General features: G+C 23.9%; 1 protein-coding gene across 1 annotated transcript in view; it reads right to left on the minus strand.

Annotated features, from left to right (window-relative positions):
• The window catches only part of LOC122501075 (adenylate cyclase type 3-like), a 71,731-nt gene extending 47,164 nt beyond the window's left edge, over window positions 1–24,567 (minus strand). The window contains exons 1-3 of the mRNA XM_043610324.1: window positions 18,504–24,567; window positions 12,385–12,764; window positions 583–867 (exon numbers count right to left, since the gene is read on the minus strand). Coding sequence (XP_043466259.1) covers window positions 583–867; window positions 12,385–12,764; window positions 18,504–19,064 — 1,226 coding nt within the window. The 5' untranslated portion in view covers window positions 19,065–24,567. The remainder of the gene's footprint in view (window positions 1–582; window positions 868–12,384; window positions 12,765–18,503) is intronic.
• Window positions 24,568–27,664: the final 3,097 nt, after the last annotated feature.

Raw genomic sequence — 27,664 nt, forward strand, 5'->3', positions numbered from 1 at the left:
TACGAAATAATCAATTGTTTCGTATTCTTTTTTTTGTCAAGACTAAATTAAATTTTCAATATTTTTCTTTTCTAAAAAAAATAAAAGTGAATTTTTTTTTTTAATTATAAATTTCTCTTTAATAACAAGAAAACTTTTTTGTATTGTTATTTATGAAACTTCGGAAAGTTAATCAGAAATTAAACTAATCATTTTTCTCAAATCATTATTGTTTATAATTTATATTTATTTATCTGAAAACTTAAAAATTGTAACATTTTTTTTTAATTTTAATTTTTATATATAAGAAAAATAGGAAATAAATAACTATTAATAGGAAGGGGGGAACCTTAATTATATTTGTAAGTAATGAATTATATTAATTTTATAATTTTTAATTAAATGAGTTATTTATTATTTTTATTAATTTATTTTTGTCAGTAATGAAAAACTGGTTTTCTCATAAGATTTTTTAATTTTTTTTTTTATAAATTTAAGTTTTTTTTCTAAATGTGATAGTAGAAGAAATTACAGAATTTCTATAAAAAATGATAATAATAAAAAAAAAGAATGCAGTAAAATTGTGGGAAAAAAATATCTTACCCAGCCATTCCACTGCTCTCCATTTTATTGGCAAGCTCGACGTCTTTGCTGTAAACATCAAACTGCCATTGTCGTTGACCAAGAACGCCTGCGAGAACAGCCCCGGTGTGAATTCCCACCCTCATATCGACAGGACTTTTTGTTTTTTGTTGGACATATTTTATTGCGTCCACCATGGAGAGTCCCATGTGAACACAAAGGACGGCGTGATCTGGTCTCTCGATTGGTGCTCCACTTATACAATAGTAGCAGTCGCCCAAAATTTTTATCCGCAATTGCTCGTATCTAGAATTAAACAGAAGGCAAAAAAATTTATTTAATATTATTTTTAAATTTAATTTTCATTGCATTAGTTCAATTGAATTTGGTTAATTAATTTATTTACAAAAAATTTAATAAAAAATATCTGCTCCAAGAAATTTATTCTCTTTCTTTATTATTTATTGCAAATATTATTAAAGTAATTAATTTACATTTACTAGAAGTTTAATGGAAAAATCTACTCCAAAAAATTTATTCTCTATCTTATTATTTATTGCAATATTATTTACTTTTTCTTTTACTAAATATATAAATGTGTTATTAAATATATTATTAATTATCTCTATCCTATTAATTTAATATTATTTTTTTTCTATAAAATTTATCAAATCTATCAAATCTACTTTTTTTATTACTAAATAGGTAAATATATTATTAAACATATTATTAATTAACTTTATCATACTAATTGATAAATTATTTATTTAGTTTAATAACAAGACATGCCCATAATAATAATATTTATTTTTCTATCAAAATTATTTTGATAATATTTAAATTATAAATATTTGTCGATAATATTTAAATTGTCTACAGTAAAAATATTCTACAAAATAATTTACTAGAATTTCTACATGAATTCTAGTAAATATTGGGTAGAAATTTACATAATTATTTTTCTCTAAATATTAATTAATTATACATTATTAATATTAATATATTTATTAAATTTTTCTTTTTTTAAATTTCGCGACAAAATAATTCATTAAATCAGTTGGCATAGTCAAAATTCATTTAAGAAAAAGAAGAAAATTAATAGGGTAAGTGTGCCAATTATGGCGCGGTTCTGGTTTAAATCATTTATCTATAATACCAAAATTTTAATTATCATTATCATAAAGAAAATGATTAAATATTAATAATTATTAATATTTAATCATTTTCTTTATGTCCTTTTTTGATAATTAGTATAATAAATAAAAAATATAATAAAAATAAAAAAATAAAATAAAAATACAATATTTATATTGTTAACAAGTTAAATATGTATCTAATTGTTTATAAATGTAAAGTAACTGTCTATATTGCGTAAATTTTCAATATTTATAAATATATTTAATTTAAAAAAATTAATTTCTGATATTCAAATATTCTGGGGACATTTTTTCGTAACGAATCGATTTAATACTGGACCAAGAATAAAAAAAACAGAGTAGGAACAATTCTTCTAGTCCTATATATAATATATGTATATATATGTACAAACGCCACTGGAATTTAAAGCATTTCTCAATTTTTAGTAGAATTTTTTATGACTACCTTTTTTTCCGGACAAAAATTCATCCACGTTATCTCTTTCATTTTCCAATTTACTTTTGTTAATAATTGGACAGAGATGAAGTGGTTGTTTTTCTATGCGGATCGATTTCCTGTGGGACATTCTATTTTTTTTTTTTTGTAGAAATTTTTTTTTCAACAATTTTTTTAGCATGAAAATTTATTGTCAGTTTAAATATTTTTTCATCTCAGTGTCGGTTTATTGAAGATGTTTTTTTTACAAAATATATATAATGTTCTATAGAAACTAGAAAGAAATTCTAAAAAAAGAAGTCGTTTCAGATTTTTATTTTCTATTTTTTGAATTTTTAAATATTTCACTTATTGATGTATTAAAAATTTAAAACAGTAAATAAATAAAGACGAAAATTCAGATTTCTATTTCTTACTGTTTCTAATTTCTATTATTCGAATTTTTAATAAATTAAATTTAAAATTTGATTTTTAAAATAAATATAAAATTTAATTTAGTAAATGAATTATATATAATTCAATAAATTTTCACGTTCTCAATTTTAAAATCGATGATGCCTGCTAAAAGAAATCATTTTCTGAAAAACTTACTAATTATTTATTTACAAGAGAAAAGAACAAATTTTCTATTTTTCAAAATCCTTTCTCGATAATTGACGGAAATTTTTTTTTTAAAAGAAGAGGAAAAGAATAAAATACTTCTTTTGACGTGGGAAAGAAATGAAAAACTTTTCCTTTCTTTTAATGTTTTATTTTCTATTTTTTATTTAATTCTTAACCTAGTTTTCTTTGAAAATTTTCCCCCAAAAAAAAATGTTTCTTTGACAGACAGTATAAAATAAATATCGAAACGAATTAATAAATAAAAATGAAAACGAAATTATATTTTTTTACATTAACATAAGAAATTTATTGTAACAAAAAAATTGGTGAAGAGGAAACAAAAGGTCAAAATTCATTCCAAATTTAAAAAAATCAAAAAATGAAAATATTCGTTAGTTTAAAAATTGAAAATTTTAATTTTTAACAATCGATTATTTTTATTTATTTAAGACGACAGAAGAAAAAATTTATTAATGATTTAATAATAAATATTTTTTCTACTTTATAATTATTAAATTATTACTTTTTTATTTTTAAAATAAATGCTGTAAATAAATAAAGAAGAAAGAAATAATGTTAGAGTGAAAAAAAATTTTATTTGTTTTGAATTATCGACTACTTGTTTATTATCAAAAAAATTATTATATATATAATAATTACATTATTCAAATAAATCTTTACCTGAATCAAAGAATTTTTATTTAAATCAAAATAAATTTTAATAAATACCAATAAATAAAATTATTGGTATTTTTTGCAAATACCAATAATTTCAGTATTTACAGCAAATAATATTTAATCAACAAAAATAAAAATTATTTTATAATAAATATAATTATTTTATACAAATTAAGAATTTATTTGATTCGAATAAACAATTCCTTGGCTGTTAGAAAATAAATATTTATTTATTAACAGTCAAGGAATTCTTTTTTGCAACTAAATAAATTTTTTTCAGTCTATAAATATTCTAAATTTTAGTCGAAATATTCTACAATAATAATTAAAATACTCTCTAAATCTGAATTAGTAAAAAATAACTAATGATTAAAAATAATATAATAAGATTAAGAAACATTAAGAAATGACAAAAATATAAATAAAAATAACAACAATGTCAGTATAATAATGTATGAAAAGAATATTGGAACATTAATAAAATTGTAATTTAACGTGTCTAAAGACATTTTTTTTTTTTTCATGTAGAGGAAGAAATCAATAAAAAATCTATTCTTATCTGCTTTGGGGGGAGAAAAATAGTTACGCATCTATTTTTTTTCTACGCTATTATTATTTTTTCGTGGTTGTTGTTGTTCTTGTTATAGAGGAAATGAAGTTTCATCTCATCGGTATTTTCAGGTTTTTATAGGGTTGTTTTATGGTGGCGTGATTCTTCGTGTCGTCAAATCTCATTGACACACATTGGTAAGGGGTGAAGTGAAGCGAGAGAAATTCCTCGTGGCTGTATACCATGTTACACAAAACCACTTCCATTCATACCTGCGGGAAAATCTATTTTTGTGTATAGCGCGTTGGTGTTTCACAATATATAATTGCGAGATATATAGATGATAGTCGATCGTTACAATATTTCATGCTTCACACTCCTTTACATTCTTTCTCTCTTTCTGTCTCTATCGCTCTTTTTTGTCTTTATCTCTCTCTCTCTTTTTCTCTATCTTTCTCTTTCGTTTCCTCTATATTTCTCTCTTTTTTTCTATTTTTCTCTATCTTTCTCTTTCTTATACTCTCTTATTCCTCTCTTTCTCTCTCTTATTCCTTCTCTCTCTTTTTCTATTTTTCTCTATCTTTCTCTTTCTTGCACTCTCTAATTTCTTCTCTTTCTCTATTTCCTCTCTCTCTCGCTCTCTCTCTCTCTCTCTTTTTCTCTCTCCTTTTTCTCTCTCCTCTTTCTCTTCTTTTCTCTCTCTTTTTCTCTCCTTTTTTCTCTCTTTTTCTCTCCCTTTTTCTCTCCTTCTCTCTCTATCTCATTTTCTCGCAAATATACGTTCAATCGAACGGAAAACTTTTATGCACGCACGATATTCTCTCTTTCTCTCTCCGTAAAAAATTGACATAATCATTTTACATTACCGTTACGTGGAGTAACGTTATCTTCAACACACAAGCATTAAGTGGAATATATATATAATTTATATAGTTAAGATGCATATACAATGGGGTATTTATACACACAACTAAAACCGTATCTCTTATTCCCTTTGTTTAGGAACACCCATTGTTTCAAAATTCCTTGATTCGTGAATACGAGTGTGCTTTGAAATGCATCTTTAGTTCCGTCAAAGATTAAATATCTTGTCAGGTATCATATTGTGTCAAATGTCAATTTAACCTGAAATTGTTGAGTTTTGAACTGAAACTGTGAAATTTATATGTACTGTTGAGTATTAAGGAAATTCTTTAGAAATTTCTCCTTATTAAGGAATGTGAAAGAAAAAGAGTAGAAAAGAAAAAGTTCATTGCTAATAAATATGTATCATAATTTAATAATTATTATTTAATTAACTACTCCGTATTCTTTCATTCGATTCTGTCCAGAGATTGAAGTTAGTTTCTATGTATGCTTTTGTTTTTTCTACTTTAAAAAATATTGTTTGACAAATAGAAAATATGCAGTTATTTTTTCCATGATTTATAATAAAATAATATTAGAAATTAGAAAATTTAAAAAAAATTATGATTAACAAATGAAAAATATATCCATTTTGTTCGTTATATGCTTTTTTCTAAAAACAAATTTCGTTTGACTGATCTAAATTATTATGCAAATTATTCTCCTTTTTATTTCTAAAAAATTGTTAATTGTTAAAGAGTTTTGATTAAGAATTAGGAAATATACCCATTTTATGCATCATTTTTATTTCTCAATAACAATATTGTTTACAAACTCATTTTTTTCTTTTGGGAAGAAAAACATAAGATATTCCCGTTTCTTAATATTTTTGTATAGAAAATTATCAATTTTCATAAGAAAATAATTTACATCAATTCTATTTTCTTAATTTCAATTGTTTTAATAAAATTCAAAGTTTTTTAAAAATAAGGGAAAAAAATGTTTATAAATTATATTTGTCAATTAGAAAATTAAATTAAAAATGAAACTGAAAATTTTTGAATTTTTAGAAAAGAAAGGAAAAAATTTTATTTAAAAAAATGTTCTGTTAAATTTATTTACGAATATCTTTATAATTGTAAAATTATTCGAAAACAATAATATCTTTTTTAAATATTTAATTATCATTATTTTTCCATAGGATTTAGGATTTCAAAATTTTCAAATTCAAACCTTTTTTGAAATTAATCTATTTTATAATAATTAAAGAGGATCGAGTGTTAAAATCATTATTTTATATTATAAGAATATTGTTACTGTAACTTCTTAAAAATTATTTTCATATTCTATTATTATCTAAAATTTAAACTAAAATTCATTTTCAAATCAATTTTTATTAGAAAATTCTACGAGAATTCGCAATTATTTAAATACAAAAGTTAATTATTTATTGAATAATTAAATGTTTCTTAAAATTTAATTCTTATAAAGAATTTTATTAACAAATTTTTAAATAAAAGAATTCTTTTGACAAATTTTAATAAAATTTTTTAGAACAGTTCCATTTTTTATGGAATTTGATTAAAATTGTATTAAAAAAAAAATTGAAATTCTGCAATGAATTTTATTATTTCTGAAAATAATTGAATTATTGAGAAGAAACGTATAAAAAAATTTGTAAATATTTAAATTCCTGTGAAATTTTTACTAATTTATGAAAATAATTAAATTTTTGCGTACAACTTTATTAAAATTGTATTTAAATAATTGAACTCTTTTGGGTAATTTTATTAAAATAGTAGATATTGAAAATCATTGAAATGAGGAAAGTTTTTGAAAATAATTGAATTTTTGACAAGAATTTTATTAAAATTTTTGAAAATAATTGAATTTTCAAGAAGAATTTTTTTATTTATAAAGATAATAATTGGAATATTGTCAAGATTTTTTGTAAATTTCGAACATAATTGAATTTTGTGATAAGAATTTTATTACTTTTGAAAATAATTGAATTTCTGCAATTATTTGTAGCTTCTTCGAAATTCAATATTTTTAGTCTTTTTAATTAAGATTCGTCTATAAATCCATTATTTTTTAATAATTAATTAAATATTAAATCTAAGTTCATTAAAATTTCTAATTAAATTCATTCAACATTGAAATTTTTTAAAATTTTAAACTGAAACCGTTTGAAGTTCATTCATTTACGAAACTTGTAAACACAACTCTTTTAAAATTGAATTAATTTTGAAATATTTTAGTTAAATTATTCATTAAATAATTTATTTATTTTATGATAATTGTTCAAGAAAAAGGTCTTATTATCTGATAATATAAATTAATGTTTTTGCATTATTTAAAATTTTTTGTTTGTTGCAATAACAAGTAGAAAAGGAATGTTTTGGTCAGACCGAATATGCAACCCAAATAAAAAAAATTTAGAGAAATATTTAAAGAAAATATTACTAAATATTGTTTGCTTTGTTTATAAAACATAATTCTTGGTAATTCTAAGTAGAATGAATCAATTTTAGTCAGACAAGATTTAAATTTTTTTCGTTAGAAATTTTTTTGGGAAGGAAAAAAGTTTTTTTTATCTAAAAATACAAATTAATGTTTTCGCATCGTTTAAAATCAAAATATTTTCTTTTTTCAGTACCAAGTAGAAAAAGATTGTTTTGATCAGACCAAATATGCACCCCAAGTAAAAAACGTTTAGAGAAATATTTAATGAAAATTTTACAACACTTTTAATTCGTTTTTTGTCTCAATTTGATATCCTCAGAAAAACTGTAAAATATCATTTGTTTTGGTTATAAAACAATTTTTTGTAATTCTAACTAGCATGACTCAATTATATTCAGACAAGTTTGGAATTTTTTTAATTAAAAGGAAGAAAAAAGAGGTAGGAAAATTGTTTCAATCAGACTAAATGAACTAACGTTTGCATTATATCGTTTAAAAATTTTGTTTTCTGCGAGTGACAAGTACCTAGAAATAAATTATTTTAGTCATACTAAACTTGCACTCCAAATAAAAAAATATTAAGGCAAATAAATATTTGTCAGGAATATTATACCACAAATAATTTTATTAAATAATTTTTACTTTGTTTATTATAAAACATGAATTTTTTTAATTCTAAGTAGAATGAATCAATTTTAGTCAGACAGGATTTAAATTTTTTTAGTAAAGAAATTTAAATAGCAAAGAACAATTTTTTAATCTGATTCTATGAATAATTGTTTTCGCCTCGTTTAAAATACATTTTTCTTTGCAATGATGGCAAGTAGAAAAATACTATTTCAGTCAGACCGAATTTGCACCCCAAGTGAAAAATAAAATATTAAGGAAAATGTATGTCTAATTATCTATTCACAAATAATTTTACTAAATATTGGTGTGCTTTGATTAAAAATCATAAGTTTTTGTTATTGTAAATGTAATAAATAAATCCAAGTCAGACATAATTAACATCCGGAAAAAAATAAGTTTAACTAATCAAAACTTCTTTTCCATAAAAATTCACTGGGAAAATAAATTGTTCTTTACCTTATTTATAAAACACAAATTTTTGCAATTCTGAGTGGAATAAATCAATTTAAGTCAGACTAGGTTAAAATTTTTTATTAGTAAATTTAAATAGCAAGATAATATTTTTTTAATCAATTTTTACTTACTTTTCAAGTAGAAAATTACGATTTTAGTCAGACAATGTTCCCTGTTTGTATCAAAACACTTAATTAATTTGCAAATCGGCTTTTGCCTCAAAAAATGTAGTCTCTGTTTATAAAATATTAATTTTAATAGTTTTAAGTAGAGTAAAATGTTTTTAGTCAGACAAACTTAATTTTTGAATATTTATTTTGTATAACGTAAAGTAGAACTACCCTCAGTTGGGAAAATCAAGTGTTTGCTGTTTAAGTAGAAAAATGCAGTTTTAGTCAGACGGTAACTGTTTGCTAAGTAAACAACATTATTCATGAAAACAAAACTGTTTTTTTTTCTACCACAGAATTTAATCTCTAATATATTTCGTAACTTTCAAAAAAATATTTCTCTTTCAAGTGGAAAATGATGATTCTAGTCAGACCAAAATTCCCCGCCTAGTAAAAAAAGTTTTCTCTTCAAAGAAAAGTGCTAAAAAATTTTTTATTTTTAATACTCCCCTAACGACAATTAAAAGAAAAATATTATTTTTCACTTAGAAGTAAAATTTCTTTCCCAACAAAATTTTTCTTCTTTTAAATTTTTAATCAAGGATTGTTTTTTTTTCAAAAAGAAAAATTTGAAGAGAAAAACTTTTTTCAAAATAAATTATTAATAAGTAAACGTTGAAATTTATCGCTACTTGTTTTGAAATTACGCTGAAAAAAAATTTCAGAGTAAAATATTTCTACTGTAAAAAACGTTTACAGTAATATTTTACTTTTTCAGTAAAATTATCCTCAAATTATTGTAATATGTTAAAATAATTTTCTTTTTTCGTTTTAGAGAACAATTTATCGCAAAGTTGAATAAAATGGAATTCAAAATGATACTCGAGTTGAAAATGCAATGAGAATAAAGAAATAATTTTTTTTTCGGTGGGGATGGGGAGAGTGGGGAGAAAAGAAACTTGAAACGTTTCATAAAGTTAGTGAGTGTACGTTTTCAGTGAGGAGAAGTAGCTTTTTCTCTATTCCAACACTTCACAAGAGAGAAGTTTTCAAAGTGAAAAATTCAACTGAGAAAATTCTTTTTCACAATTTATTTGATACTTTAATAATAAAAAAACGTGTAACCTAATTGTACCTAATCTATCATGAACTGCATATAAAAATGTGTTCTTTTTGAGACTACCATTTATTTTCTCAATTGAATAAAATGCAATTCCTTTCAGGAAAATGGTGAGAAGAAAAAACAGGATCGTTATGTACTTTTTCTTTAATATTCATTTTAAAATTTGATTTCTAGTTATGTATATTTTTTTCTTCGATAAAAAAATTGTTGTATTGGAAAAAGATTTTTGTAGTGGAAAAAAATGTTTGTAATGGAGAATTAAATATAATTGTATTGGAAGAAAAATTGTATCACAAAAGTAAATTCTACTTAATTCAATCAAATTTTAATTAATTCAATCAAATTCTCTTTATTTCAATCAAATTCGTTCTAATTCAATTAACTTGATTTTAATTCAATCAAATTCGATCCAATTCAATCAAATTTCAATAAATTTAAATAATTTTACTTTTTGACTTGGACAGGGCTCGAAATAGCACCGTAAATCTCTTAAAAAACCGTAACAGTCAGTTTAAAAAAAAAAAAAATTCGTAATTTGATTGAAAAAAATTGTACGATATAATTTGAAGAATTTTAAAGAAATTACAAATGAATGCAAAAATTCAATTATTTTCAAAAGAAATAAAATTTTTCGCAGAAATTCAATGTAATCATAAATTTAAAAAAATTCTAGTCAAAATTAAAATATCAATTTTCTTTATAAATAACAATATTCTTCTCAGAAATTTAATTATTTTCAAAAATTTAAATAAAATTCTTGGCACAATTTCAAATATTTTAAAAAATTTTCCTCAATTCAAAGGATTTTCAATATCTACTATTTTAATAAAATTACCCAAAAGAATTCAATTATTTAAACAAAATTTAATAAAATTCTACGCAAACATTTTCGTAAATAATAAAATTTTTTGAGAAATTTAATTATTTTCATAAATAATAGAACTCATTGCTGAATTTCAATTATTTTTAACATTTAAGCACAATTTTAATCGAATTCTAGAAAAAATTAATTATTCTCAAAAATTTTATTAAAATTCGTCAAGAGAATTCAATTATTTAAAAATATTTTTGATAAAATTCTTTAGGATAATTGAATTTTAAGAAACATTCAATTATTTAATAAATTATTTCTTTTTGTATTAAAATAATTGAATTCTAGTAGAATTTTTTATTAAATTTAAAATTGAATTAAAAATGAATTTTAGTTGAAATTTTATATTATAATTGAATATAAAAGCAATATAGCGTGGATTTTTTTATAAATAATTGAATTTTGAAAAGGTTTTAAATTAAAATCTTTGAAAATCTGAATTTTTCGTATTTTTAACTAACAATTCTGTGGAACTCATTTCTTTGAGAAAGTTTAATTGTGAATATTTTTTTTTTTAGAATTTATTTCAAGTTTTTATTTTCTAATACATATTTAATTGAAAAATTTAAGAATAATTGAAATTTTGTAAAATTGAATTGTAAAAAAATGAATTAGAAAGTTTTCAAAAAACTTTTTTAAAAATTATTAAAAATAATGTTTATAGAGAAGAATTTTAGTTAAAAACACGAAAAAAAAAATAATTTTGGAAAAGTTACAAATTATTGAAATAATTCAATTATTTTCAAGAGTAATAATATTCTTCGCAAAAATTAAATATTGTTCAAAAATAATAAAATTCTTCTTCGGGATTTAATTATTTTTACAAATCATAAAATTCATCGCAGAATTTCAATTATTTTTAATTCAATTTTAATCGAATTTCTCGAAAAATGTAATTACTCTAAAAAATGTTATTAAAATTTGTCAAAAGAATTGAATTATTTAAAAATTTGTTAATAAAATTCTTTATTGGAATTAAATTTTAAAAAACATTCAATTATTCAATAAATAATTTACTTTTGTATTTAATTAATTGAATTCTCGTTCAATTTTCAAATAAAAATTTATTTTTGAAAAGGTAGAATTCAAATTATTTAAAAATTTGTTGATAAAATTCTTTATGGGAATTGAATTTTAAGAAACATTGAATTATTCAATAAGTTATTTATTTTTGTAGTTAAACAATTGAATTGTAGTAGAATTTTGTAATAAAAATTGATTAAAAAATAGATTTCAGTTAACATTTTAGATAATAATATTGAACATTAAAAGCAATATAGCGTAAATGTTTAGAAATAATTGAATTTTGAAATTAATTTTTTTGATAAAGTTTAATTGCGGATTTTTTATATTATTTTAAGTTTTTATTTTCTAATATATATTTAATTGAAGAATTTACGAATAATTGAAATTTCGTAAAATCGAATATTATAAACAAATGAATTTGAAAATTGTCAAAGAACTTTTTCGAAAATTATTAAAAATAATTGATTTAAAGAAGAATTTTAGTTAAAAATTCATGAAAATAATAATTAAATTATTATCTTCATGTTTTATAGTTATGAAAAATTTAATTTATAGTTTTAAGTAAAATGTTCTCTTGTTTGACTCGGACTGGTTATATTTTTGTCAGCAATTGGTCCGTAAATGGTCCGTAATTTTTCATTTTTGGTCCGTAAAGTCCGTATTTTTAAATACTTTCACTAGTACGAGCCATGTTCTAATTCAATTTAATTCAATCAAATTTCAATAAATTTAATTAAATTTACTTTTTTTTTAAATTTACTTGAAAGATTGTTAAGTTTAAAAAAAATTATATTTTATATTAATTAATTATGATTTAAATTAATTCAATTCGATTGAAAATTAACTATTACTGTTCAAAAAGTGATAATATTACCTTTCACTGAGTTGATCGAATCTTGCGAAAAGTTCATTGAGAATTTTAACGAGTTCACTGGCATTATAAGTGGATGAGATGGCGGTGAATCCAACAATGTCAGCGTACAAAATTGACACATTCTCGTGACGTGACATGTAAATTTTTTTGAATTGTGTGTCTAGTGAGGCACCAAGATCCTGACGCATTTTCACCGCCACGTGCTCGGGCAACACGCTCAATAATAATCTTTCCTGTTCGGCGCTCTGCTCCTCAATAATCAATTGAACCTCGAGACTTTGCCTCGTTTCGAGGAAGGCCCGTCGTTGTTGAAATTCACCCAGTGAATATGTTGACGCACCCAGTATTACAGCACCAATTGATAATGTCACCGTCAGTAACTAAAATTTAAAAATTTTATTTTTTGTACTTTTTCTGTTTTCTAGTATCAAAATATTTATAATATTAATTTTATTATTAAATTAATAAATATAATTAAGAATATTTTCCAAAACAATTATAATAACAATAATAATATTATAATAACGTTTACACTTGTAAGCTGGAGCTGGTTAAGAATTTTTACAAAGTTTATAAATTACGGAACATCAAAGAAAAAGAAAAATTATGCAACAATTGAAAGCAAACGCTGGTTAAGATTTTTTTTACAAAGTTTATTAATTACGGAACGTCAATTAAAAAAAAGTGAAAAAATTACGCAACTGTGGAAAGCATATTAAAAAGGAGAAAAATTGGAATATTAAATTTGTCCAGTTGGATAATTTGAATGAAAATTTGTTCAATTTTCATGTATGGTATATTAATTTATAGTTTCGCTGCGACAGCGTATATTGCCATTTATTAAGTTATTCCCGGAAGTAACAACGTGAAACTACATCAAACTGTCATTCGTTTATTCACATCGCATGACTCTATTTTAAACCACCATTGACCGGTCTCTGCTCGGCTGTCACTAACGAACGCGTGTTACTTCGCAACTCCCTTTTAATTTATCAAAAAACAAATCACAAAAGTTAATTCACCATATATTCATTTTTTATTCCTGAAAAATAATAACTAAAATATTGACAATTTTCTTTTCTTTAACAATTTTATTATTTTGCAACTGAATTTCAAAATTGTCTCGTTAAATATAAATTTTATTTATTTTATTTATATTTATTAATATTTATTTAATTTATTAATTAGTAAATTAATTAATTACCTAATTGAGTAATTAATCATGTTTTTTACATTCAAAAATTAACGTTAATTTAACTATTATTATTTTATTATTAACATAATAATAATTATTAATATATAAATTATTTTAATATTTTTATTATTTTTGTTAATATTATTTTAGAAATAAAATATTAATATACAATAAAAAATTAATTTTATCCGATTATTTAAATTTTAATTAATTATGTAAATTTTTGGTAAATCTCTTTTTAGATTATTAATTACAGACCTTATATTTGAATGATAATTGTAATTACTGTTATTAAAATATTAAATATTAATTAATTACTTCGGTCATTAAAGTGAAAAGTTATGAGAAAATATAATGAAAAATATTTATATTGATTATTCGCTTGTAAGTATTTGCTCTTTGCCCCTCATTGTAAATTTATGGAATATGTTATATTATACATAGAAAGAGAGAAAAGAGTATGCGATAAATTTCTATTAGTTTCAATAATAATGATTATTTCATAGTCAATATAATAAAATTCATATTCTCACGTGTAAATATATAAATATATAATCAGGCCTTTTGACCGTAAATCGTTCACCTTTTCATTGGAATGAATAAATAATTAGAACACACACTACCCTATACGTAACATGATTATAGAATATATTTTGCATATTCTCAGACAACTATTAATTATTTTAATTTTTAATCGAAAAAAATATCTATTTTGACAGTAATTTAATTATTTTTTCTTCGATGAATTTTGAACAAGAGAAAATTATTTTTTTATGTAAATTTTTTTTTAGGAAAATTTTTGCGAAATTTTCTTTAAAATTAAAATAAATTCAATGAACAGGTCTATTGAAATTAATTAAAATTAATTATCGAAATTAATTAAAATTAATAGAATAAATAAAAAATTGAATTAAATTGTAGTTAATAATAAAAAGATAATAGTGAAAAAATAGTAAATAAATAAATACTAAAATAATAATAGTAGCGAAATAGTAAATAAATAAATAATAAAATAATAATAGTATCAAAATAGTCAATAAATAATTAATGAAATAATAATAGTAACAAAACTATGAGTAAATAAATAATAAATAAAACATAAATAAATAATAAGAGGATAATCGTAGAAAATAGTAAATAAATTTTAATAATAATAAAAATTTAAATAAAAATAATACAAGAATATTAAATACAGAAGAAGGAAAACAATAATAGATAAATAATAATAAAAAAATTATAAATAAAAATAATACAAGAGTAATAAAATAAATAATAAATTCGAAAGAAGAATAATAAAAATGAGAAAAAAGATTGTACTTATTATCGCAAAATTAATTATCGCTGAAAGTTAAATAAAACAGTTACGAATAAAAAAAAAAATAAATAAACACTTAATAAAGACCTCCATTAAAATACAGACATATTAATAAATTCGTTTATTAAAAATTTAAACAAAAGCGATATTCTTTTTTTTTCTCTTTTCGTTTGGTACGAAAAAACAATACATTGTTTCGTTTCTTTGAAAAGTAAAACAAAAACATTTTTTTACAATTTCGTTACTTACACATACTTTAAAAAAAAACACTTTCATGTCCAGCGAATGCAAAAAAAAGGACAATATAAATATTAAAACATATTTCACCATTTCTTTTGTTCTATACAAAATTGTGAAAAAAATCTATTTCATTACAGAAGAAAGCACAAAAAGTTAATTTTCAAAAGTATAACATTAATTGTGTAACATGAAATAGAGTTTTTTTCTTTTAAAATACATAAAAACAATTTTCAATCTTTATTTATCAATATTCCAATTTTGTTTTAATAATTTAAAAATCGAGATTGAATGAAAATTGAGAACAATTAGAATACATTGGAAACGAGATATTTCAAATACAATATCAAAATATTATAGAAAAAAACGGTGATTTCGTTTTATTTATTTCATTTATTTGAATTTGAAATTATAAAGAAAAATATATTTACGTTATTAATTATGTTTATTTAATGAAGTTAGTAGTTTATCAATAAAATTGTATATTTAAAGACAGAAATTTCCCGATTTCAAAATTTATTTAACAGTTCAAATTATATTTCAATTCGATGAGATTTAAAATTTCAGAATAATTACAATATAAAATACAATTGTGAGAGATTTCGATCACAGAATTGTAATAATTATATGAAGAGAATTTATTTCGTTGGACAAAAAATACAATAACAAAAATTTGTTTCAACAATAAAAAGTAGAATAATAAGATTATAAATTTATCAGTTCCAATTATTGAAAATCGAGATTAGTGAAAATTGGAAAATTCACGATTTTATTATTTTCGGATGTATTTAGTTTTTTTAATTATTTGTTTATTTATTCATTTATTTTTTTATTTATTCGTATATTATTTATTTATTTCTATAATTATTTATTTATCCTTAATTTTATAAATTCCTTTTAGTTCTTTTTCTTCATTTATTTAATTGTTTATTTTTCTATTGATTTACTGATTTCTGTTTTTATAAACATTTTTATTTATTTTTACTTATTGTAGGCTTTACACTCATTTACTAAAACCTACTATTTACTACTTTTTTTACTTTATATACTACTATTTGGGTACTATTTTTAGATTTCAGCCACTAAAAGCTACTATTTCTATTTTTTGCGAATTTCCACTACTTTAAATAAATTCCCTAATACTAAAAATCAAAAAACTATTTTCAAAAATTATAATCAAATTCTTTAAAACGATTCAATTATTTTCAATATATAGTATTTTTATCAAATTTCGCAAAAGAATTTAATTATTTTTAAAAAATTGATAAAATTCATCCAAAATTCAATTATTTTCATAAATAATATAATTTCCACAGAAATTCAATTCATTAAGAATAACATTTTCAAAAAAAGTTCGAAAAAATCAATTATTTAACAAAATATTTATACAATTCTTCACAATAGTTCAATTACTTTCACTAATAACATTTTTCATAGAAATACAATTATTTAAAAAAAATCTTGATAAAATTTTAAGCGAGAATTCAATTATTTTTAAATTAATAAAATTCGTCGCAGGATTTCAATTATTTTTAATAAAATTTTACAGGAATTGCTAAAAAATGTAATTATTCTTTAGAATTTAATTTCAATTCCTCGAAAAAATCAATTATTTAAAAAAATGTTTTTTTTTTAATTTTTTGGAAGAATTCAATTAAAATTTTTCACAAGAATTCAATTATTTTCCAATATTTTAATAAAATTCAATCATTTTTTTAATAAAATTGTTCAAAATAAATTAATTATTTTAAATACAATTTTAATTACATTGTTTTGAAATAATTCAATTATTCTTTTAGATTTTAATAAAATACTTCCCAAAAATTTAATTATTTACATAAATAATTCTTCGAAAGAATTCAATTATTTTATTTTTGGGAATAATTTTGTTGTTACAAAATTATTCCCAAAAATCCAATTATTTCTGAGGCATTTTAATAAAATTCATTGCAAAATTCAATTATGTTCATAAATAATATTATTCATCACAAGAATTCAATCATTTTTTAAAGTAATAAATTTCTTCTTGGAAGTTGAATTTTTTTAAAAAACTCTAATAAAATCGTTCATAAGAATTCAAATAAAATTCTTTGTTAAATTTAATTACTTTTAAAAACTTTTCGGAATTCAATGGTTTTCAATATTTACTATTTTCATAAAATTTCCAAACAGAATTCAATTATTTAAAAAATTTGTTGTGAAGTGTCTGAAACGAGTTTTTTTGGTCGTCAAGTTTAATTTTTTGATAACTACTATACTTTTTTACTAATTCTTTTTTAGTTTGAAAGATACGTTTTTTTACTTTTTTTAAATTAATTATCGAGTGCGAAGTCTGTTAATTTCTATTTATTATTTTACTTATTTTTTTACTTATTCTTTTATTTATCTGTTTATTGTACATTAAAATTGAAATTAAAAGAAGACATTTTTCAAAAACTCTTCTGTTTTTAATTTTATTTTAACACAAAGAGTAAAAATTCTAATCACAAAGAGTAAAATTTATAAACACAAAGTTTAAAAATTAAAAGACAAAGAGTAAAAATTCCAAGCACAAAAAGTAAAATTTATAAACACAAAGTATAAAAATTTAAAGGCAAAGAGTAAAAATTCCAACCACAAAAAGTAAAATTTATAAACACAAAGTATAAAAATTTAAAGGCAAAGAGTAAAAATTCCAAGCACAAAAAGTAAAATTTATAAACACAAAGATTAAAAACTTTAAACACAAAATGTAAAAATTCTAACTAAAAAAATCAAAAATCAGAAAAATAAGGAACTAGGTCGAATTTTGGCAAATAAATCATCAAGCAGAAACAAATTTTCGATTATCTGATTAAATAAACAAGGAAAAAGGAAAACTTTTGATAAATCATCAAGCAAAAAATGTTTCTTTTCGATGATAAATCAACAGTCAAGAAGTGTTTTTTTTCTCCCAAAAAAAAGAAGATGAAGAAGAGAAGGAAAAATAAATGATAAATCTTGAAAAAAAAAAAAAAGAAGCAGATGTTCATATCTCGTTTTGAAAACATTGCCTCAGAGAAACACAATTTCGAAGTAATATTTCAACTCCCCTCCCAAACCCCTCTCCCATCGAACAAAACATCCCTCTCCATTTGTAAAAGATAACGGTTTAACAACCCCTAATTTTCGTTAAGGTAGAAAAGCGAATCAGGAAGGGAAGTCAGAATTTTTTATATACATAAGAACACACTCTCACACATACACATATCCACACCGTAGCAAAGTTTCAGTCTCTAGATACATGAAAATTGCCTCTATATATAGTAAAAGCAACACGCAAAGTATAAAAGTTACTAATACATGCAAACATATATAAGTGTATATAAAATATAGATAAAAAAATTTCCGTACCAGGACGTCAATGACGGATATAGGCTCATCGGCAATATCCTTGGAGAGGCCGCTGATTGCAACAATATAAACCAATGCGGTTCCCGATGCCAAAAATAAGCATAATGGCAATCTCAATGGAAGTGTTGCAAATATTAAGTACAATAATAAAAGTAACCATCCAAGACCATCGCGATGATTGACGTCGGTTGATTTTAAAAATAATTGAACCAATATTTGTGCTGTGAATAATTGCCAAGCGACATTTGGCATGACAAACCACAAATAACCTCTTGCCTTTATACCGCGTTGTGCCCACGCTAATAGGGCGAGATTTAGTCCCATGAATACCACTGCCAATCCACGAATCACTAGGTCCAATTCGGGGAGAAATAATGTATAGACATCGTGTATTAGGGCTGAGATGAGAAAACATTTTAGACCATTTCGCTTTTGTTGGAGTGATGATTGACGGTAGAGTTTCTCTAAATGGGAACTGGAGAAACTTGTCTTTAGGAGATTTGAGGGTCGTCCTGAGTGAAGGTACGACTCCTCGTTGGACGTTTCTGGCCTTTGAGACATGGTTCATTAATTTTTTTCTTTTCTCTTTTTGATTCTAGTTTGGTTTTATTTGCTGCTTTGGAGGTGGTGACATTTTTTTCTTTGGATTTCTTTTTGGCGAGGTGAATTTTATCTTCTTCGAAGACTTTGGATTGGTTTTTTTGTTAGAGAGAGATTTTTTTGGAATTTTGGACCTGAATGTATTTTGCCTTCTTTTTAGCTTGTTTTTGTCTTGCTTTTGCCTTGTTTTTGTTTTGTTTTTAGCTTGTTTTTGTATTTATTTTGTATTCCTTTTGTCTGTTATTTATATTGCTTTTGCCTTCCTTTTCTTTTGCTTTCCTTTTGTCTTGCTTTGTCTTCCTTTCGTCTTGCTTTGTCTTCCTTTTGTCTCGATGACAAGTACTTCCGGATAACTTTCGAAAAATATTCGTTAGCTTTCTTTTGGAGCCTCTTGTCTGGCAGAAAATTATTTAGAAACTAAATTAAAATGGTAACAAATCAGTAATTTTGGAAAATTGTCTGAAGACGAGTTGAGTTTCTTTGAAGACAAGAATATCGTTTGGCTTTTTGAGGAATTTTCTGTTTGGAATGCTTAAAACCTTCGCTGATGATTTTTCGGTACTTTTCGAAAATTCTTGCTGTGATTTTTGGATTTTCTTGTTTGCAAAGTTTGCTGATGAGTAAGACTGTTGATGAGTTGATGAGTTTGCTTAACTTAAGACTTTAAGTACTTTTTAAAAATTCTACTTTGGTTTTTTGGAATCTTTCTTCTTAGAAACTTCTCTGATAGCTTTTAAATAACTTTCTTAAACTTCTTCCTAGGATTTTTTGAATTCTTTTTGATGGGATTGTTTGGATTTTTCTTGCTAGAATTTTTTTGAATTCTTCTTGCTGAGATTGTTTGGATTTTTCTTGATAGTATTTTTTGAATTCTTCTTGGATTTTTTGAGATTTTCTTGCTCGAAATATTTTGTACCTTCGCTGATGATTTTGAGGTATTTTCTAAAAAATTGCTGCTAGGCTTCTTTGAGATTTTTGTTGTTTGGAACTTTTTGAAACTTCGCTGCTAATTTTTTTGGTACTTTCCAAAAATTCTTTAGTTGGTGATTTTTAGGAACCTTTTTAAAAACTTCTGGCTGGAATTTTTTGTTACCTTTCTGTTTGGAATATTTAAAAGCTTTGCAGATGATTTTTAAGTACTTTCCTAAAATTCTTACTTGGTTTTCTTGTATCCACTTGTTTGCAACCTTCGTTGATGATTTTTAGCTACTTTTCTAAACTGACGACTAGGATTTTTTGGAATTTCCTTGTTTCAAATTTTTGCAAACTTTGCTTGATGCTTTTTTTTTGGGTACTTCTTTAAAATTGCTGTTAGGTTCCTTTAAGATATTTCTTTTTTTGAAATTTTCTGAAACTTTACTGCTAATTTTTTGGTACTTTCCCAAAATTATTACTGGAATCTTTTCGAATCTTTTGGTTCAGAAACTCGACTGATGATTTTCAGAAACTTTTCTAAACTTCTTGATAGATTTTGTTCGAATTTTCTTGTTTGGAATGTTTGCAAACTTTGCTGGCTGCTTTTTAGGTGCTTCCTTAAAATTCTTACTAAGTTTTTCTTCCGTTTAGCTGTAGAAAAAAGGTTTAGAACCTTCGCTATTGATTTTTAGCTACTTTTCCAAACGTCCTGCTAAGATTTTTTGGAATTTTCTTGTTTGGAATGTTTGTAAACTTTGCTTGATGCTTTTTTTGGGTACTTCCCTAAAATTTTTTGGAATGTTTGAAAACTTTGCTGACGTTATTTAGATACTTTCCTAAAATTCTTACTAGGCTTTTCTGGTACCCACCTGTTTAGAACCTTTGCTGATGGTTTTCAGGAACTTTCCTAAATCTTCGGTGGAACTATTCGATATCTTCTTGATTGGAATGGTTGGTACTTTCGCTGATGACTTTTAGGTACTTTCCTTAAATTGCTATCAAGTTTCTTTTGAAATATAGTTGGAAATAGTGTTGGACAACTTATAGGATTTTATACAGTTTTCTTGCTTGGAATATTTCTCACCTTCTCTGATTATTTTTAGATCCTTTTTGATGATTATTAGGTAGTTTCCTAAAATTGCTGCTTGGTTTTGTTGAGATATTTTTTGTAACTTCACTAATGTGTTTTAGATAATTTCCAAAAATTCTTGCTTAATTTTTTTAGATTCTTCTTGCTTTTAAATCTTCGCTGATGATTTTCAGAAACTTTCCCAAGATTCTTGCTGGGATTTTGTAGAGTTTTCTTGTTTGGAATGTTTCGAACCTTCACTGATGATTTTTAGTTAATTTTTTGAAATTCTTTCTAGAATTCTTTCTAACTTTCTTTTGGAACTTTAAAAATTATTTGTAGGTACTTTTCACAATTTTTCGTTAGATTTCTCCAGGATCTTCTTGTCTGGAACCTTCTCTGACGATTTTTAGTCAATTTCCTAAAATTCTTACCACGTTTCTTCAGGATCTATTTGTCTCCAATAATATCTAATATCTAATAACTTTTAAGTACTTTTTTACTTTCCTTTTTTTACTTTACTTTCTTTACTTTACTTAACTTTCTTTGCTTTACTTACTCTTTCTTCACTTCACTTCACTTTTCTTTTAAGTTCTTGTCAGTATTTTTCTCGAATCTTCTTGTTCGGAATGTTTTTGAATCTTTACTGATGGTTTTTAGTTACTTTCAGAAAAATCCCCCTCAAGTTTTCTTGATATTTCCCTTACTTGAAACGTTTGGAAACTTAGAGTTGTTAGAATGATCGGAGAGACTTTCTGATAAGGAAAGTCTAAAACTTCTTTTTCGTAACTTTCTGATAAAGAGAGTCTTGATCCTAAAACTTCTTGATGGATTTAAAAAAGAAATTTCCTATTATCCCCCGTCTCTTAAATTTCAATTCTCAATGAGAATTTTTTCTGGGCAAAAATTTATTGGATTGTCAAAAAAATTTTATTCCACCCCAATTATCTTTTGACCTTGCTCACTGCTCTAGAACAACGGTTTCTAATTGCATTTTTATGTGCTTGTTCTGATTTTTCTCCTCTTGATAAAGATTTATTAGATTAGTCAGGTTCCCTTGCTTCAAGAATCGAAACTTTGCTTTCTATCTTTGGTAATTTTTTATCAGATTTAACCGATTTTTTTTTCTTCTTTCCTCCAAATCAAATTTCGAATTGATTTTTCAGTTATAAGACTGTATTAAAAAATTGAATGTTATAAAATAATAATCAGTTCAATCAGTTCTGGATTAATAGTGTTTTTTTAATTACTTATCGTCAATTATAGTTTCAGAAATTAATGGAACAATTTTTAAGTTAAAATATTCTCGAACTGTTTTAAATAATATTTTCTTCAAATAATTGTTTTTATATTTTCTTTTATTGAAAATTGTTTTGTCTGGAAAATAATTGTCTTCGATTGTGAATGATGATTTTTATTCCCAAGAATTTCCACTTGCAAATGTGATTTTTGATTATAAATGATCAATTTTCTATTGCCAAGAATAAATTAAGAGTCTTTTTTAATTTTCAAGGATCAATTTGCAATTAGCAATTATTTTTTCTCATTCATCAATCAAAAATTCGAAGTCTTCGATTGTTACTAAGCAGCCTTCAATCCGAAATTATCAATTATTAATTCTCAATTTTCAATTATCAATTGGCAATTAGCAATTAGCTATTAGCTATTAGCAATGATCAATCATCAAACGTCAATCGTAAATTTTCACAGAGTTCTTAACCACTTTTTAATCCGTTCTATTTTGTCAATCAATTTTCAATTTGTGCAATTGGCAATTGAAGCAATTGGAAATTAGTAATTAAGCACCAAAAATTGAAACAATTTATGTTTTTGCAATTTGCAGTTGGTCTTCAGCAATTTTCAACTATCAATTAGTAATTTGCAGTTTGCAGTTAGAAATTAAAAATAAGCAATTAGCAATTATCAATTAGCAATTGCAATCAGCATTAGAAAATCAAATAGCAATTGTCAATAATCAATGAGCAATTGCAAATTCAAAATTTGCAATCCGCGGACTAAAATTGATTCAATCAATTAATAGTTGGCAATTATTAATCAACAATCTTCAATCAGCAGCGATCAATTAGCGATTCTAGAGCATAAATTCTCCGTAAGCAATGAGATCAATCAACAACTTTGGAGAATTAATCGACACATATGCAATCGACAATATATTCAATAATCCAAGTAATTTTATTACAATCCCAGACTGGAATTTTGATAAATAGAATTTGATTTTTCAAATCAAAATTGATTGGAAAGTAAAAGAAAATCTCTTGAGAAACTTCGATCTATAGATAATCAGCTTCCGCTTTAAATTTGATTGAGTGTTGATTCAAAAAAAAAAAAAATTTCTTTATGATCGATTTTTAATTCTTCTTTTTCTCTCTCTTAAATTCTGTTTTTGTTTTTACCACTTTATCATTCGATCTGGAAAGAAAAATTATAGTTTACCAACAACAAGAAAAAAATTGGCTCAAGAAAAAAGCACTAAATCTTTCTCCCCTTTTTTAAGCCAAGGATCATATCCGAATTCTTCGTTTTGGAAGGCCCTTCAACCTAAATCAAGGTCTTGTTTTCAAGGTCTTTTGGTATCTGTGTGTATATATGTTGAATCACTCCACACTTGACAATTCCTGTTTTGCCTCTCACTCTCTCTCTCTCTCTCTCTCTCTCTCTAATTAAAATCTCTTCGTAAATTTTCAATTTGATCTCCTTTGATTATAATCTTTTTCTTATGGATGTTGACATTTATTGAAAATTATAATTTTTTCAAAATAAGATAATAATCTAAATAATCTTTTTCTTTATTATTATTCGTTTTGTAATTTATATTCAATAAAATAGATTTTTCAACTTTATCTCTTTTAAAAACCCGGTTCAAAATGGTCCCAGTCACAAATTTAATTGACACGTTTCTCTTTTCTTAAAGGATGAAAACTTATATTTTTAATTAATTTATACCGGCACAGATCACTCGCGTCTAGAAATATATGTAATAAATAAAAAATAGAGGGTAAATTTTTCGTGTGTGTGTGTGTGTCTGTTCGGGGGGATGAGAAGTTTTTCAAGGTCAATTTTTGGCGGATGATCAGCAAAAAGAGGGTGGTAGTGGGGTGGATTAATGATGAAACACTAGAACGCGATTCACTTTTTTTTTTTTGCTTTGAAAACCGTGTCGAAGCGGGCGAGCAGGTGAGATCACCTGCTCACCTCATCGGCGAGGTGCAGGATTGGGTTTCGTGGCGGCAGGTCGTGGTTTCTAAGGTTCGACGCGGCAAAAAGTTTTATTCGACCCACGGCTGTTAGGATGCACCGCCCGCACGCGGGGGACTGGCCGGGTTACTACCAGCAGTTCTCGTTCTCTGCTTCCGCTGAAAGGCAAACGATTTCCAGTCTTGCGCCATGGATAGTTTCACCCTCCCCGGGTCGATATCAAGCACCGCCAACCCCAAGCATATCCACCCCCACCATCACCCTCTCGTGCCACTACTTTTTTTTTCTCTCTCTCTCTCTCTTTTCTTCTTTGCTTTCTCTATCACTCTCTCTCTCTCTCCCTCCCTCCTATTTATTTCTTTTCCTCTTTCGCTCTCTCTCTTTCTTTTATACTCTTTCCCTCTTCTCTATTTCTTTTCCTCATTCGCTCTCTCTCTTTTACTCTCTCCCCCTCTTTTTCTCTTTCTTTTCCTCTTTCGCTCTCTCTCTCTTTCTATTTTACTCTCTCCCACTCTTTTTCCCTTTCTTTCTCTCTCTCTCTCTCTCTTACTCTTAACATCCCTCTCTTCTTTCTCTATCATTCTCTCCCCCCTCTCTCTCTGATTCTGTCACTCTCTTCCCCCCTCCTCCCTCTCTATTTCTCTCTCCTCTCTCACCAGCACCCAAGGAGTTATCCTCATGTACTATTTTGTCGCTACACTCTCTCCTCGCGCCGCACGACCTTCTAGCGAAAGAGAGAGAGAGAGAGAGGGTGAGAGAAAAAATTTTTTTTTTGTCTATTTCCGGTTGATTCTTCCGCTTTATATATATGAACTCGTGTTATATCTACGTTCGCTGTGTGGCACGCACTCGCTAAACGCTATGTACAGGGAGTTTCCTGACTGATCGTTTTCCAATAGTCAATTATCGCAGGCGACAAATTGCGGGCGGGAAGTGAAGTCTTTGGAGAGAAAGAGGAGGGATTATTAGGTGTCTAGTTCTTGTTTTTTCCTCAGTGTGGGGTAGAAAAATGGAGATTATAAAGATAAGCTCTGAAAATAGATATTTTAATGATTTGTGTAAATATTCCCCTCACTGCTTGGTATATATATATATATATATATATATATATATATATATATATATATATATGTAAGTTGATTGATAAGTCTTGTGGTGGAATTAATGAGATTTATGTCAAATGTATAGGAGGTGATTTGGAAAGAAGAGGGTGAGAAATGGAGGAGGGATAAGAGAGGGGTTTGGTAATTCTATCAGGAAATCATTAGAGGAATTAATTATTGTGTTTTAGGTAGTTAGGAAAATATTTGGAATTTTAAGTAGAGAAGATTGATTTTGGTCAGACATTTTAGTAGGTACAGTTTTTGACAAACTAGTGTAAACAGTTATTTTTTTGTACTTTGGATTTTGTATTTTTAATTTTGTTTTTTCTATTTTTTTATATTGTATTTTGTACTTCAAATTTTGTATTTTCAATTTTGTTTTCTCTATTTTCTATATTGTACTTCGAATTTTCGATTTTGTTTTTTCTATTTTCTATATTGTACTTCAAATTTTGTATTTTCTATTATGAATTTTCTATTTAGAAATATTAGAAAACTTCTGTCAAACATCGGAAAAAATCACATTTCTTTTTATTTATTAGAATTGAAATATTATTGTCAATACATTTATAATTAAATTTCTTGAAAGAATTAAATTATTTTCAAAAATTTTAATGAAATTCTTTTTAAAAATTCACTTTTCTTTTTAAAGTAATTTGTAATAAAATTCTTTTGTAGAAATTTAATTAATTTCAATAATTTATCAAAATTCAATTATTTTCAATATCTACTTATTTTAATAAAATTTCACAAAAAAAGAATTCAATTATTTAAAAAGAAATATTATTAAAATTCGTCTCAAGAATTCAATTATTTTCAAACGTAATAATAAAATTCACTGCAGAAATTCAATTACGTTCTAAATTTTTTTTTTAAATTCTCGTGAAAATTTTAATTGTGTTTAGAAATAATTAAATTCTTCTCCGAAATTCAATTATTTTCAAAAATTTTACTAAAATTTTTGGCAAAATTTCAATTCAATTTCTTAAAAATTTTATTGAAATTCGTCAAAAGAATTTTAATTAGCTATTTAAAAATTTGTTGATAAAATTCTTTATGAGAGTTCAGTTTTAAAAAACATTCAATTCTTCAACAAATAATTTATTTTTGTATTTAAATAATTGAATTCTCGTAAAATTTTCTAACAAAAATTGATTTTAATATGAATTTCAAGTTAAAATTTTAGATAATAATTGAATATTAAACTCTCTAAATTTAAATTAGTAAAAATTTCTAATTTAAATTAGTGACTGACTTTTTGCTTCTGAAATATCAGATTTTACTAATAAATAGTCGTTTCTACTAATTTATTAGTAAAATTTACTAATTTAAAAGCAAAAAGTCAGTCACTAATTCCAATTAATAAACATTTATACTAATTCAAATTTATAGAGAAAGTATTATAGCGTAAATTTTTAGAAATAATTGAATTTTGAAAATGGTAGATTTAATATTTTTGAAAAATTTTAATAGAATTTTTCTGAAGTTATTTGAAATTTTTATTTTCTAATATATAAATATTTGATTGAAGAATTTTCGAATAATCGATGAAATTTCGTAAAATTAAATTGTAAACAAAAGAATTTGGAAATTTTCAAAAAAATTTTTCAAAAATTATTAAAATTATATTATTATAATTATTTCAAAGAAGAATTTTAGTTAATAATTCTGGAAAACAATAATTGAATTGAAGTGATGAAAGTAATTTTGAATAAGTTACAATAACAATATGATTCCCTATAATATAAAATAATGATTTTATCAGTCAATAATTTTTTACTTATTTATAAAACATGAAGAAATCGATTGCTCCGAGTCGAAGACTCGGAGTGATCGATTTCTTCATGTTTTATAACAATTTTTTATAAGTTGTTTAATATCAAAAGGGTTTGAATTTGAAATTTTTGAAAATCTTAATTCTTATGGAAAAATTTTAATGACTAATAATATATTATTATATATATTATTATTATTATTATTATTATATAATATATATTTATTTAGAAAAGATAAATATTACAATGCGGAATACTATTATATAAAAGTTGCATGTATTTGTAAAAATTTATTGAAATTATTAATTTTGTAAAATATAAATATACTTTTAGAAACCTGAAAAAATCCTTTTTTTAACCTGGAAAGCCTAGAAACAATAAGTAATAAATAATAAATTACAAATAATAAATTTTAAAAAATAAATATTAATTAATTGAAAATTAATTACAATGTACGAGAAATATTATATTACTTTGTTTGTA

Source organism: Leptopilina heterotoma, unplaced genomic scaffold (genome assembly GCF_015476425.1).
Source record: "Leptopilina heterotoma isolate Lh14 unplaced genomic scaffold, ASM1547642v1 Lhet_199, whole genome shotgun sequence".
NCBI lineage: Eukaryota > Metazoa > Arthropoda > Insecta > Hymenoptera > Figitidae > Leptopilina > Leptopilina heterotoma.